The following is a 14,189-nucleotide window of genomic DNA, read 5'->3' on the forward strand; positions in this document are numbered from 1 at the left end:
GCCAACTTGTCAGCCCGATTACTATTGTCCTGATAAGCTTCATACAACTAAACGTCAACACTGCGTTCAGTCCTATCTCAATCAGAGTACAAAGAGGTAAGACATTATTCCTGTCTCCATAGAGTTCACGATCTAACGAGAGACATGAATGGATGAAAATGTATACCAAGGGGTGAGACGTGTGTGGCGCTAAAGGAAGGGTGAATGGAAAAGGAGAAAAGGCAACATTGCAGAAGTCAAGCAGGCGTGCAGATGGCTGGAGCCAGGAGGTGTGCACGCCCATTTACTAGAGAACAATTAAGCCAGATGCTGTCGGTCTCACCTTTGACACACCCGGCAGCAGCTTCAGCCTTGCTGGAAGTGTTCCTGTTAGGATAACACGCCAAGGCTGGCCAGTTCCGTGGATTTGAGGGCACAGTCCCCAGATCTCCTTTGAGTGGTGTCCAAGTGGGCGTCTGTTACATGTTTCCCCTCAGTACCGGTTGTAGCCCCCAGGAGTCCAGCCAGGCTTATGCCTTTAAGGCTTAGCTGCTTCAGCACCCCGCCCCCCCCCCCCCCGGGGAGTGTCATGTAACCCACAGTCATCATGTAGGCTGGTGTTTGTCGTGCCCTAAGGTGATTTATATAAGTGCTTAGCACAGCTCCCAGCATATGACATCTGTTCCCTGACCCCTGAGAACCAGCGGAAATGCTACACAGGGCAGAGGCGGTGACTATAGGTGCAGGCGTGGGATGTATGTATGGGGTGGGACCTGGGTCCTTCGTTCATGTAGGGTCCCCATGGCTTCTTTCATGAAGACCCTGGACTCCACCAGCCCCTGTCCCTGTGTGTCAATGAGTCCCCAAATGCAGTCCCCAAATGTGATTGATGCACGAAGGACCTCCTTCTAGTCTAGATCCAGGGTGCTAAGCCTCCTCCTCTTTCCACCACAAGTGACATCAGCTTCATACTTAATGCACACAGAGACTGCATTCAGGATAGGGGAATGAGAGTGCTCATGCCCCCAAGTTAGGCTGCTTGGGTTCAAATCCAGGCTCTGCAACTTTCTGGCTATGTCATCTTGAACAAATAACTTGCTCTAGTTTCTATACCTCCTTAATGGACTAACCTAGGAGTCAGCAGACTATTTCTGGAAAAGGCCAAAGTTTTAATCACCCAGCTGTGTTAATTCAGCTTGCATAGCATCCATGAACAAAGTACAAATAAATAGGCATGACCGAGTATCAATAAAACTTTATTTATAGACACTAACATTTGAACTCATAATTTTCATGAGTCACAAAAATTCTCTTTTTGATATATACATATGTATATATTAACTATGTAAAAATTATAAACACACACATAAACATCACACACACACATACACTCACACTCATACACACACACATATTCTCAGTTCAATTACAAAATAAAAGATTGGGTCTGTGGTCTGATGTTTGTTATGCCCTAGGGTGGTTTATGCAAGTGCTTAGCACAACTCCCAGAATACCACTCTCGAGTTGAAATTATGGGAATACCAATTGTTAGGAGTGTCTAGCTATGCCCTCTAACTGGCCCTTCTCTACTGCCCCACCCTGCTCCCAGAGTGGGGACATCCTGCCACACCCCTTGGCCTCTCTCTACCATGCCCTCTCCAAACACACTCCCAGGCCCTGGGCCAACTGTCTGTCTGAGGACGCAGAGTACACCTTGTCCCAGTGTCAATGACTTAATTCAGCAACCAACAGTTGATACCCAAGGATGGTGCTAATTTCTTTGGTCACCCATATCAGGTGATGGCTGGCCAGCCTTGCTACCCAAGATCGTGTGCTTGGACTACAGCCTAGGCCAGGGATATTGTAGGTGAACTCCTGAGCTTGGGGCTCTAGAAGTACACTTCTCCTGGGGTCCTGTGAAGAGCCCACTGTTGACCAAAGCTATTGCTGCTGGCTCTCCAGCTCAGAACTACCAAGTCCAGGTTGCAGGGTATAACTCACCCTGGAAGTTATGAATGTTGGGCAGGGCCCATCAGGTCCTTCTGTGGGTTCCCAAGCCACGTCCTGTTCACAGTAGGCTGTTAGTCATGTATCAAAAGCCTCAAGCGAGGATAGGAGGGCCTGTCTGTGTCAGAGAGTCTCCTTAGACTATGATTGTCCTCTGGTTCTGCCTCAGGACTCATTGGTCACCTGAGTGTCTGTGAGCTGGGAGGAAAAGGCACTGTCCAAGCGTAAGGTATTGTATCTGGGGGGTGGCGTGCCAGGCACCGGGGCTTCCGGGGCTGGAGGTAGGCGCATAGCAGAGGTGAAAGTGGGCAGGTCATCGTCTGTATCCAGAGCTGGATTATCCTGGCCCTGATGGCTGGAGTGAGTCTCAGGGGAGGGAGGTGCCCGCCTCCGGGCCCACCAATCCTTGGCTTTCTGCCACTGGTGGCGAGCGATAATAGAGAAGAAGTCAATGAAGAAGACTTCGATAATTTCGATGACACAGACGACAGAACAGCTCATCCACAGGCCCAGTTGTCCACCAAAGTTGGACAGAAGCATCTCAATCTGCAAGGGAGACCCCACTGTAACTTCAGGGCTGAGAGTCATGGCACACGCCTGCAACGCAGCGCTCAGGGAGCAGAGGGACGGGTGATTGCCAGTTCAAGGCCAGTCTGGGCTACTTAGTGAGACCCTATCTCGAAAGGGGGCTTTTCCCAATTGGCCTCAGCTACAGGCCTGTCTCCTCTTACTCTGGGCATCTACTCTGAGGCTTCGGCTATCCTACACCAGGTCATATCCCCTCAGTGACTGTTCCTCTAGACCTGACAGATAGGCATATTGATGCACCCGGGACATGTTGGACAAGCCGACTACTCACGCTGTTGGCTGGGCTCTCCATGATGGATCTTTGGTTCAGGTCTTTGTAGAATATCAAGAGCTTGGCCAGGTCAGTCCTGCGGAAATTCCAAGAGGTGGGACCCAGGTGGGTGGGTAGCCTTGGCTTCCTGCCAGATGGCAGCATGGCTATCATCTCCTTCCTCCCCAAGCCCCTATGGTGGCCTGTGCTCTGAACTCCCTCAGACTCTTAGAACCTTGTCCCTGTGTCTCTTTCTATACCCCAGACTGCATTTCCAACTTGGACCTGGTTTTCAGGCCATCCATGCACTGAAAATACAAAAAATTAAAACTGTTTCTCAACCCCCAGAGGTTCCGGTCTACCCATCCACCCTCTCATTATATTTTGACATTGATAATTGTTTGATTGCAGTCTCAGACTCATATAGGAGATTGGTGGGTGGTGCAAGCAAGGGAAGTAGAAAGGCTAAGGTAATAGTGAAAATGAGTGCAATAGCATGTAGCCTTTAGTAGGCACTTCTGATGTTGCCAAACTCTGCTGGAAGACCCTTGAGTGAATGAATACAGCTCTCACAGTGTCTGAGGCAGGGGGCTGTGTTTTAATTATCCCCAGCATGGAAATTGAGACATACGTTGGGTTCATTCACTGCATAGCTGACTGTTGAGTGAGCTGGTTCGAAGCCAGACCCGTTTGGCTTCAAGGCCATGCTCTTAACTACCCTCCTCAATCTCTCCTGGTAGGAACAATGGAGCTGGAAGGCTCATGCTCGTTCAGAGTTTTCACTGCTGCAGTCATGTGACATGGGGCAAGAGTGGGAGTCCCATGTTCACAGAACATTTAATCTTTTAGGAAAAGCTGAGAAGAAAGGACGGCTTCATCGGGCCAGATATGGCTAGGGGGGTCACTGCTCTGCACCAACTGACTGCACATGCTCAGTCTCTTTCTATCTGTTGTTTCTTTATTCGTTGTTTTGTTTGAGACAGTGTCTCAAGGTGTAACCTAAGATTGCCTTGAACTCTTAACCTCCTGACTTGACTCCAAAATTTTGGGATTACTGATGAGTTAACTCTATCCTTATCTTTTCACTGCAAACTCCGAATGGGGGGTGGGGAGAGTCAGGGAGCATGTTTGGTTACTTGGATGCCCCCATTTTCCCCTAACAACTCACACACCACGCTCTGGCTTGGAGACGAGACTGACTTTTACCAGGGAAGACCCTAGGCTGGGACACGGTGATGGTCGGAAGTAGGCATGTGCATTGCCGGGGTTGCCAAGGTGACTCCAGCCTCTCTCACATTTGTCTCCATCTGCTGAGATGATAATTTTTGCCAAAAGTATCTCAGAAATGAATTTCTTTGTGAAAAAATCTAAGTATGATTAGAAGACAGGATACTAAGAGGACTATTTTTATAAGTCAGGATATACCAGCAAGTCCAAAGCAAGTTTGCTGGACTATGGTAGTGTCTGGTACATAATTGAATTGACTAGGCAAAGCCAGGCATGGTGGGTCATGCCTACGATCCCAGTACTTGGTATGTGGAGACAGGAAGGTTAGAAGTTCAAGGTTATTCTTAGCTACATAGTGAGTTTGAGGTCAACTTGAGCTATTCAAGATCCTGTCTTAAAGAAAAAAATCAAAAGAAAAGAAAAAAGATGAAAAAAATATCAGAATGTATTAAAGGTGAATCAAATGTTTGCCTGTTGAGCTGGTATAGGTACTAACCAATCAGACTGGTGTGTAATGACCAATTAGGATGGAAACTTGCCCTCCCTCCGAGTCTGTTGGTTCTGAATCCGTATGTTCAACCAACCATGGAGGGGATGTTTTGAGAGGAAAAGTATTTACACCTGGACTGAACATGCAAAGACTTGCTTTGTGTGAGATTCCCTGAGCAATCCACTATGATAGCTATTTCCCTATGGAAATAGGTTCCATTTCCATCACACTGGGCACCACGAGGAATCTAGAGATGACTTCAACGGATGAGAGGATGTGGTGGCTCGCATGCAAAAGCGTCCCATTCCCCGTCAGGACTTGGGCATGCAGGGATTTTGGTATTCATGGGGGGGGGGGGGCAGTCGTGGAACAGATCCCCTGAGGGCTGGCCAGAGCATTGTGTGCCATCTGAGAATCAGCCCAAGTGCTTTGTAATCAGAAGGAACTATTGTTGCATGCTTTATCCCAGTGATAGACTCAATGGGCCACGATGCAAAATGTATTTCAGATGGTGGCTCATGGTCAAACAAAGGTCTGAGTAGAGCCTGGTTCATGACAGGGAGCTCAGTAAATATTTGTTGACTAAATGATTGAATGGACGAAAAGGAGAGGGCTTGGCAATGAGGAAGCAAGCAAAGGGCCCAGAGCCTGTGGCGGACAGAAGCAGAGGGAACTGGGTGGAGGCAAACTTACTTGTTGAGTTTTTTGCTTATTTGTTGGCCTCGGTCCCAGGTGAGAACATTCAGCAACCATTTCTGTGATGGAGAAAGAAAGAGTGGGCCTAGGGCTACCCACTGCCCTCTTCCTCAGCCACACCCCCTTTCTCTGGCCTTGGTGGTATAGGTCGACCCACCTGGGAACTGTGACCCCAATAGTAGAATAGATGAGGACATCAAGGACTCGGGGTGGGGGAGGGGTAGAGCTTACCTCGGAAGCCTCAGAAGGCCACTGCGCCAAGCTGGTGGTCAGCGTCCATTCCTTAAAGCTTAGGGGAGAAGGGCACAGGGTGAAGATGGGCTGCTGGCTCAGCGCAGCCCTGCCTGCCCTGTTCCTCTAGATCTACGCACCTGCAGGCTTGCTTGCACACTGACTGGCAGCCTAGTTCTTCTCGGACAAAAGCCTGGTACAGCTGGTAGTAGCAATACACTGGGGGATAGGGTAGAAAGAAGTATGAACTTTGGAGGCACAGCACCCTTCCTAGGGTCATCTGGGGAGCCCCCACTGTGATCTTGGGTTAGTTGTTTATTTCTGCACCTTTTACAAATCCTGTCTTTTTGGGGGGAGAGGGGAACTAATGCTGATTCGTGATGTTAGGAAATGGTATCTTTTCCCGATTAAAGGTATGAGTTGGGAGCCAGGTGTGGTGGTGCACGCCTTCAATTCCAGCACCCAGGAGGCAGAGGCAGGGGCAATCTCTGAGTTTGAGGACAGCTTGGTCTACAAAGTGAATTCCAGTACACAGAGAAACCCTGTCTTAAAAACAAACAACGAACAACAACAAAAAGACCTGAGTTGGGGGTTAGGCAGCCCTTGGGTTCAGTTCTGTGACTTCTTGCCTGCATGTCCTCGGGTAAGTGACTTAATCTTTCTGAACCTTGGTTCTCTGTTCTGTGTAAAAGTACTATCAACAGTGCCTTTTAGAATTGACTATGTGGGCAAGCTATTAGCACAGGCGGAGGCATAGCATTTACCCATAATTGAAAAGTACAATCCAAGCCAGGCTTGGTGATAGAAAGGGCCTTTAACACCTCTTTTAGGCAAAGGGCTATCAGGACTTGGCAGCCTGTTCCCCTCCTGGGATGTGCAAGGCTGGAGGTGGGACCACTCACTCCAGTTGGGGTGCTGCTGGTAGTTGCAGTAATTGGCTGCTGGAGGCAGAGGCTGGCTGTACTGGGCACAGCCACATTTCTCCACCATCTTCGTCTGGAAGCATGAATAAAGGCATATCTGAAAGAGAATACCCAAGAATGTTCTGACCCTCCTTGCGGGTGAAGGCCAAGAACTCCCTGCCTGCATATCTTACATTCTAAAACCTTTCCTATCATGCTGGCCGGATCACATACACATAAAATTAAAGAAAACAAAATGGGCCGGGCGGTGGTGGCGCACGCCTTTAATCCCAGCACTCGGGAGGCAGAGGCAGGCGGATCTCTGTGAGTTCGAGGCCAGCCTGGTCTACAAGAGCTAGTTCCAGGACAGGAACCAAAAGCTACGGAGAAACCCTGTCTCGAAAAATCAAAAAAAAAAAAAAAAAGAAAAGAAAACAAAATGGTTAAAAAATTGTTTTAAGATCAAGTTTTTTTTTTTTTTTCAGGAAGCCCAGCATGGAATTCTCTAGCTTTCTTCAGAACTGAGCCAAGAGGTGATGCGAACACGCCTCTTTCCTCACAAAGAGGGACTGTTAGCCTGAGAACAAAAAAATCATGCTACAAGCAAATGGACTTGAGAGCCCCCTCCCAAAGTTAATTCATTAGAATGATGCCCTCAGTAATGTTTATTATGGACAGCTATTTTAATATATTCAGGCATTTCACGCTCACCACAATCTTGTGGAGTAATATTGTACTTAATTCAAAGATGAGAAAAGACAGAGCCACTGTTGGACTAAGTGGCCTGAGGTCACGCAGAGGATAGACTGGCATTTGGGCCATGTGTGGTGTTGCACACCCATAATCCCAGCACTCAGAAAATGGAGGCAGGACCATAGCAACTTGGAGGGCCAGCCTGAGCTACATAGTATATTCAAGGCCACCTTGGGATACAAAGTAGGGCCCTGTCTTAGAAACAAAACAGAAAACCCTGAGATGTAAACCTGAACAGCTTGGCTCTGCAGCCCCTATCCTACCCTAGAAGCTTCCTGGGTCTTATGGTCATTATCCTGAGAGAGCCAGTATGGAGGATCCGACACCGAGTGGTGACTGTTAGGACTGTATTCCTCACTGCTGATTGGCAGTTGCTCCAGATTCCCCCTTTCACCTCGGCGTCAGCACTCACATGATAGTCTTGGAACCTCATTTGCCAAATAGACCAGGTCAGCCACCCATGAGCTTCTAGGCAGCCACCTGCATCTACTGCCCGTCTTGCCATTGCTAGGGTTGCAGGCACATGCCTGGCTTTTTGTGTGGGTCCTGAGAGTCTGAACCCATGTCCTCGTGGGTTCTGAGGCAAGTGCTTTTACTGCCTGAGCCATCTCTCCAGCCCCCCACCCCTGGTCTTTATATTCTGCCAAGATGATATCTGTGGGCTTTCTAGCACCCCAAAAGGAGGCCAGCTTCAGCGCTCCAGCCTGCTGAAGGAGGGACCCAGCCCACCATTCATTGACTGCACTTAAGGGCCGAAAACTGCATTGCCTATAGGGCCAGTGATGCCATACACTACGGGGTCAGATCTGTGGATATCAGTCACTCTGTGCTTGTTTAATGTAGTGGCTTCTCCTGTGGTTTGTCCTGCTGGGATATGGGTTCCCAGATCCCAGATCACTTAATTTTTTTTTTCAGGAGAAGCTAGAAATGATGGATTTTCTTGTGGCCTTTCCTGATTTTTTAATGCCATTCTGGCTAGAGTAATCCATGTGCAAGCTGGAGGAGTCCAGGAGCTGCCAGTTAGCTCACCCTGATCCAGCACAACTCTGTGACTGTCAAGGGGCTACAACTTGCCCAAGTCATGGGGCACAAACGTATCTGGAAGCCAAACTTTTGACCCCTCTGCCAGCGTCTCCTGCTGAAGGTTTCCTCTTGTCTAGCCTTTGCCAAGGCCCATTTAGCAAGTAGACCTGTCTGCCTTGTACATTGTGTTCCACATAAACCTCAGTAAGTCAATTAAGCTCTGGTTACAGAGGACCGAAGAAGACTGGAACCAGCTGGCATCATTTGTACTTGAGGTCTCTGGACCAACCCCAGATATCCTCATCCTAGTTCCTGGTCCCAGGCACACCTCAGCCTAGATATAACTTCATCTTTTGGATCCAGGCCATGACCCAGAGATGAGGGCCCTGCCATGCCATACCTGGAGGGAGTAGGCAGCGTTGTAGATATTCGTGATGGGCACATCACTTCCGTCCTCTGTGCACTGGCTGTAAGGTTCACTCAGCTTGAAGGATTCCGTCTGCAATTGCAACAGCACACAGTCATCTATGCCTTCCTAGGGACCCAGATGGGAGCCCCCGCCCCAAAGCTAAGTAATCATTTAGTTACTTGCCCAAGTTTACCAAGTACCTAGCAGGTCTGGTGCCACTGAAGACACTGAGAAATCCACAATGAAGAAGATTGACAGGTGTCTTGCTCTCATTGAGCATGCATTCTGGAAGGGTATACAGCCAGGCGGCCAATACAATACCTTGTCTTACTAACTTACTAGTCAATCAATGAGATGGGGTTGGGGAGACGACTCAGTGGGTAAAGTGTTTGGTACATTCGTATGAAGACCTGAGTTTAAATCCCCAGAGCCCACATAAAGCTGGAGGCCCTAGATCCTATGACTATAATCCTAGCACCCTGATAGGGAAATGTGAGGTAGACAGAAGACTCCCTGGAAGCCTATGGCCCAGCTAGCCTGTGATATGACAACCCCCTAATGTGTCTTTGACCTCTACATATGTCCTGTGGCACATACATCAATGCATGTACATAGACACACACACACACACACACACAGAGAGAGAGAGAGAGAGAGAGAGAGAGAGAGATTTATTTTAATGAGATTAATTTTGGATAATGCTCAAGATCACTGAATAGAAAGACTTAGGAGAATGAGACAGTCAGTCTTCGAGAGGGACGAGAAAGGCATCTCTGAGAAAGGGCCCTTTGGTAGAGACGAAAACCAAAATCAGGAAAATCCATAAAGTTTGATGGTCATTTGTATCCTGATCTAAAATCTCTCACATGGACATCTAGAGCCATATGCCTTACCTGTCCAGGCTCCAGAAAAACTGACAAATTTACTAATCTACATGATAAGGAAGGGTTTGTTTGTCTCCTCAGAGGTGGGCCTGCCCAAGAACCTTACAGTGGTGAAATGAAATAACTCCCCACTGTAACTGCCCTGAAGGAACTCTTACCCCTTCCGAGTGGTGTGGGCCTTGCTGGGTCATCACTCGCTGCACTTCTGCGAGGTATTTCAATATATTCTCTTTCTCTGCTTTTGGTCTTGGTAAATTCTTTTCTGGCCTACAATGGTTACTTTTAAATACCAACTTGCCAAACTTAACCTCACCAGGGAAGAAACCCTCAGCTGAGTAATTGTCTTGATCAGATTGGTCTGTGGGTGTGAGTGTGGGAGGCTAAAGTCTTGATTATTGCTTGAGCCAGGAACACTGGCCCCGAATGCAGGTGGCACCGTTCCCAGGTTTGGACCCTTGGACAGTGTAAGAGTGGAGGGACAGCTGAGGGGCGAGCAAGAAGGCAGCATGGGTGTGTGTGTTTCTTTCTACTCTTGGCTGGGTGTGATGTGACTAGTGCTTGGGCTCCCATTATTCCTCTGAAATGACAGCCTATGCCTTGGAGTCATGAGGCATATAAACCTTTTCTTCCACTAACAACTTCTGCTCAAGGTGAGCTTTTGTTGTTTGTTTTGTCTGTTTGTTTGGTGTTTATCACAGCGATGGACTGAGACGAGGACCAGAACCACTCCACCACTTTTCCTCCATGGTTTCACAAAGCACCTTTTTATGTTGACTCAATATAAAGCTAAGTCGGTAAAAAAGAGTTAGCTGGCCTTGTGGAGAACTGGGGGAAGAGTGCCAGGCAGCAAAGATTGAAGTAGGAGGGGTCATGGGGCCTGGAATAGGGGCTGGGAATGTAGCTCATGATAGAGTTCTTATCTAGAGTTCAATTCCCAGTTTAGGGGTCAGGAAGAAAGGTCTCTGGAAACAAATTAAAGAAGGAGTTAAGACAAACCCACCCTGTTCGCCTGCTGAGAAACCTGGATTTGGCTTCCTGAATAGTAATGAGCCGTCTGTGTATCTGCTGGGAGCTGGAGGAAGGTTAGAAAGAAGCATGGGGCTGTGCCTTGCCTGAGGTTCCAGTCCCTTCAGCAGGGCCTGCTTCCTTTCCTTTTGGTTCTGGACGTTGACTGTCTTAGAAGAATCAAAGCCCTCATCCACCCATGTACAGCAGTTCGCCAAGTTTGCCTCCAGTTTAATATATGTCAAAGCAAATAAATGATCCAGACACAACAAAGAAGGAAAAACCAAAAAGAACCGAATGAACAATAACAACAAAAACAAACGAGGATGGAGAGGCATAACATCTCTGAAGTGGAGCAAAAACTGAACAGAAATCATAGCCAGCCTGGCGTGAGGGTCTGCGGTCTGTTTAATGTGAGGATGCATGTGTGTTGTAGGTCAGGGCTAAGGAGGCATAGGATGGCATGGTTCTGAAAGAATGATAACCGGGCAAAACAAAGAACGGGGAGGCACAGATAGAAACAGACCAGAGTGTGTGGGAAGGCTACTCTCTCTCTCTCTCTCTGTTTGTTTTGTAATTCATTTGCTGACCCATTAGTCTCCCTCAATTAACTGCAAGTTCCTGAAGGGCAATTGGCCGTGCTCACTTTGAAACTCTGGAGCAACAGAAGTAAGCAACGGGGAAAGTGGCTGCTTCACCTTAATGAACCGACATACAGACAAAAGCCTGTTCTTTTCACTAATATTGCTGATAACAGATGAGCTTGTTTCCAGCCAGGGCAGAATCAATGAACTTAAAGTTGAATGGTGAATCCGTTTAGAGATTTTAGTGTCTGCCAAGGCTGGGCTGGGAAATAAGATGCAGAGAAGTCAAGCTGTAGCTCTCCCCAAGAACAACTCTATTTCTTGTCACTCTCTGAACTGTTCTGAGCTGCAAGCTCCCTAGGAATCTTGGGGCCCAAGGATCCTGCGGACATGTCCATGGGCACTCAGAAAGCATCGAAGTCATAGACTCCAAATAATGTCGCAGATCCCAGGGATCTTTGTTTGCGATGGTGCTTCTTTTCCTAGTGAGGCTGCCTCCTCACTCACTCCCGATAGGTGGAGGTCTTTCCTCCAGGGGTTCAGTTGGAAGACCTTTGTCAGGATGCTTTCCAGCCAGCCACAACTCCCATTCTGATTCATATCAACTGATCCCGAGATTCTATTCTGTGGCAAAAGTCAGCTTCATCTGGCTAAAGGTCTCTAAAAAGAACTCCGGCTTCCCAAGGTGGAGCTGTGTCTCCTGCTACCTGCACCTACATCCTGTCTCAGGACCACTAGAGACAGTAAAGCAAACTGGTTTCCCAGCTCCCCCAGAGCAGGACTGCAATTGGCTTCCACTGTGTCCATTTCAGGGTGAGACTTCTTGGGAATGAAAGATTTTCCCTGTTGCAGGATGGTTGCGCTCACCCAACCTAGCTCCAGGGGATGTAACTGAGATGGCGCCCTAGGATGCTCATAGAAGCAGAATCCAGACACCAGCCCTGGCCATCTTATCTGTTCATACACCAACGGTAGGATTCTGAGTCCTCCCTCCTAAGGGGCCCCTTCTACATTATGGCCAACGGACAATTGTCCCTACACAAGCTGCAGTGACAGGCTCGCTAGCGATGCAATCAGAAGTGGGGGCGGGGGAGCTGAAGTAAGTCTGAATTCTGCTTTCAGCTGTGCTCCCTCAGACTGAATGACTTGACTTCCCTAGACCTCAGTGTTCTCTGAGAAAAATGTACAACACGCTTATGGTTAGTCTCTAACCTGTAAGGTGTAGGGAATTTTGATGGTCATCGTGACAGTATTTCGAATCACCTAGAAAACATATCTCTGGAAACATCTGCAAGGATATTTCCAGAAATATTTAGCTGAGGAAGGAGGACCATTCTGAACATGGCCACACTATTTACTAGCGTCATCTCTGTGTGTCCTGACAAAGGAGGAAATGTGACCAGTTACTCCTGCTGCTACTCCTGCCACACCATGGTGAGCTGCAGCTGTTCCTGCCACACCATGGTGAGCTGCAGCTGTTCCTGCCACACCATGGTGAGCTGCGTCCTCAAACTGGGAGACCAAATAAACCCCTTTATCCTTAAGGTATTTTTACAGGGTATTTTGCCATGTAAGGGGAAAAGTAAGAAAAATATCAAGCCATTTCATTGAACAACTAATAAAATCAACTTTCTAATAAAACAAGGTATGGTAAGATCTTGCTTATCTCCCTCTTCTCTGAGGAGGATCTTGGACTGCTGGGGAGGGAAAACAGCAAGCCTGCCCTAGTGTGGTAGTGTCTGATGTCATCACAATCAGAATTCTCCCTAGAGGAATGGGAGTTGTCAATAGGGAACTCCTGCCTTCCTGGCCCCTCCTCACCACTTCTCTTTCTTTTTAGTTGGAGACAAGGTCTAACTATGCAGGACGGCCTAGAACTTGTAAGCCTCCTGCTTCGGCCTCTTGAGTATTGAAATCACAGGTATGTGTCTCCCTACCTGGTGACTCACGCTCCTAGCTCTCAGAACATTTTGTTGTTCACTGAGCTGTTTATTCGCTTTTCACTCTGAAGCAGGGGTTTTGTGCTGGCGCCAAGCCCTGTTCTGTGACGGAAAGTGTATTTGATCTGAGATTTTCTACCTTTGAAAACAAAGGAGGTGGTGGCACAAGCACGCGGGAGGCAGAGGCAGGCAGATCTTGGTGAGCTCGAGGCCAGCCTGGTCTAGAGAGAGTTTCAAGACAGGCAGGGCTACACAGAGAAACCCTGTCTGGAAAAATAAAACAAAATAAATATAATACTGGAAGGAGTGCTTGTATAGACCTGGGGTTCCATCCCCGACAACACATAAATCAGGCGTGGATAGGCTATCATGATAGGATATCCACGCAGGGAATGGAGGCAGGAGGATCAGAAATACATGAGACTGTGCTGCACAGAAAAATCCTGTCTTGAAAAACAAAAACAAAACAAGACATATGTAACACGAGTTTTTGCCAGGAAAAAAAACCAAAAAACTAAGAATCACAGTGATAGTCTCCCATACGGTTACTGAGACAAAAGGCTGTGTTTCCAGCCCAGAGTTCCTCTTTATTCTCTGCCTCTGCATACAGTGTTGTGAGGACTCACTGAACCTAATGCTAAGAAAGTGCTTAGCATAGAGCTTCTCCGTAAAGGTCAGTTTTAATTATTAGAGGATGTTCACAGTCTATATGTGATTCACCCTCTTCCTGTACAAGGGATTGGTGCTCCTAAAGCTGACCTCCAGCCAAAACCATTCTGCTGAGACCTAACTGGACACTGGTAATCTGCCTAGGTGGTCCACAGATATCTTAAACATACCAGGTCTGTGGGAGCTGTCAACATTTAGCCAAGTCCTGCCATCTCATAAGGAAATAAAATTTGCTTTCCACTAGTTGAAGCTGGGCAGGTCACGTGACTCACACTCTGGCCGATGGGTTATGAACAAGCCTGACACACGTAGATACTTGAAGAGTGCTTACACATCGGAACTAGCCTTGCTGACCTTGGAGCCTGTTTTACCATGTGAACATGTCCAAGTCAGTCAGCTGGGGAGGTGAGGCCACCGGGAGGAGACACAAAGGAGGCCCAGCAAGACCTAGCACCTGACCTTCCTTCCTCGCCACAGGCAGCACTGGGTGAGGTCAACACAGTCTGGTCTGAATCAGAGAGACTTCGCAGATGAAGCCAGCGCACTGTCTGC

The 14,189-nt window shown here is 48.0% G+C and overlaps 1 protein-coding gene across 1 annotated transcript in view; it reads right to left on the bottom strand.

The window, feature by feature from the left end:
- Positions 1–1,387: 1,387 nt before the first annotated feature.
- Scnn1g (sodium channel epithelial 1 subunit gamma) overlaps positions 1,388–14,189 on the bottom strand; it is a 32,417-nt gene continuing 19,615 nt past the window's right edge. The window contains exons 7-13 of the mRNA XM_041666872.1: positions 8,547–8,645; positions 6,371–6,488; positions 5,609–5,687; positions 5,469–5,526; positions 5,235–5,296; positions 2,846–2,921; positions 1,388–2,532 (exon numbers count right to left, since the gene is read on the bottom strand). Of these exons, the coding sequence (XP_041522806.1) occupies positions 2,152–2,532; positions 2,846–2,921; positions 5,235–5,296; positions 5,469–5,526; positions 5,609–5,687; positions 6,371–6,488; positions 8,547–8,645 (873 nt within the window). The 3' untranslated portion in view covers positions 1,388–2,151. The remainder of the gene's footprint in view (positions 2,533–2,845; positions 2,922–5,234; positions 5,297–5,468; positions 5,527–5,608; positions 5,688–6,370; positions 6,489–8,546; positions 8,646–14,189) is intronic.

This window comes from Microtus oregoni, unplaced genomic scaffold (assembly GCF_018167655.1).
Source record: "Microtus oregoni isolate MIOR12 unplaced genomic scaffold, Mior012 000016F_ref0000370, whole genome shotgun sequence".
Classification (NCBI taxonomy): domain Eukaryota; kingdom Metazoa; phylum Chordata; class Mammalia; order Rodentia; family Cricetidae; genus Microtus; species Microtus oregoni.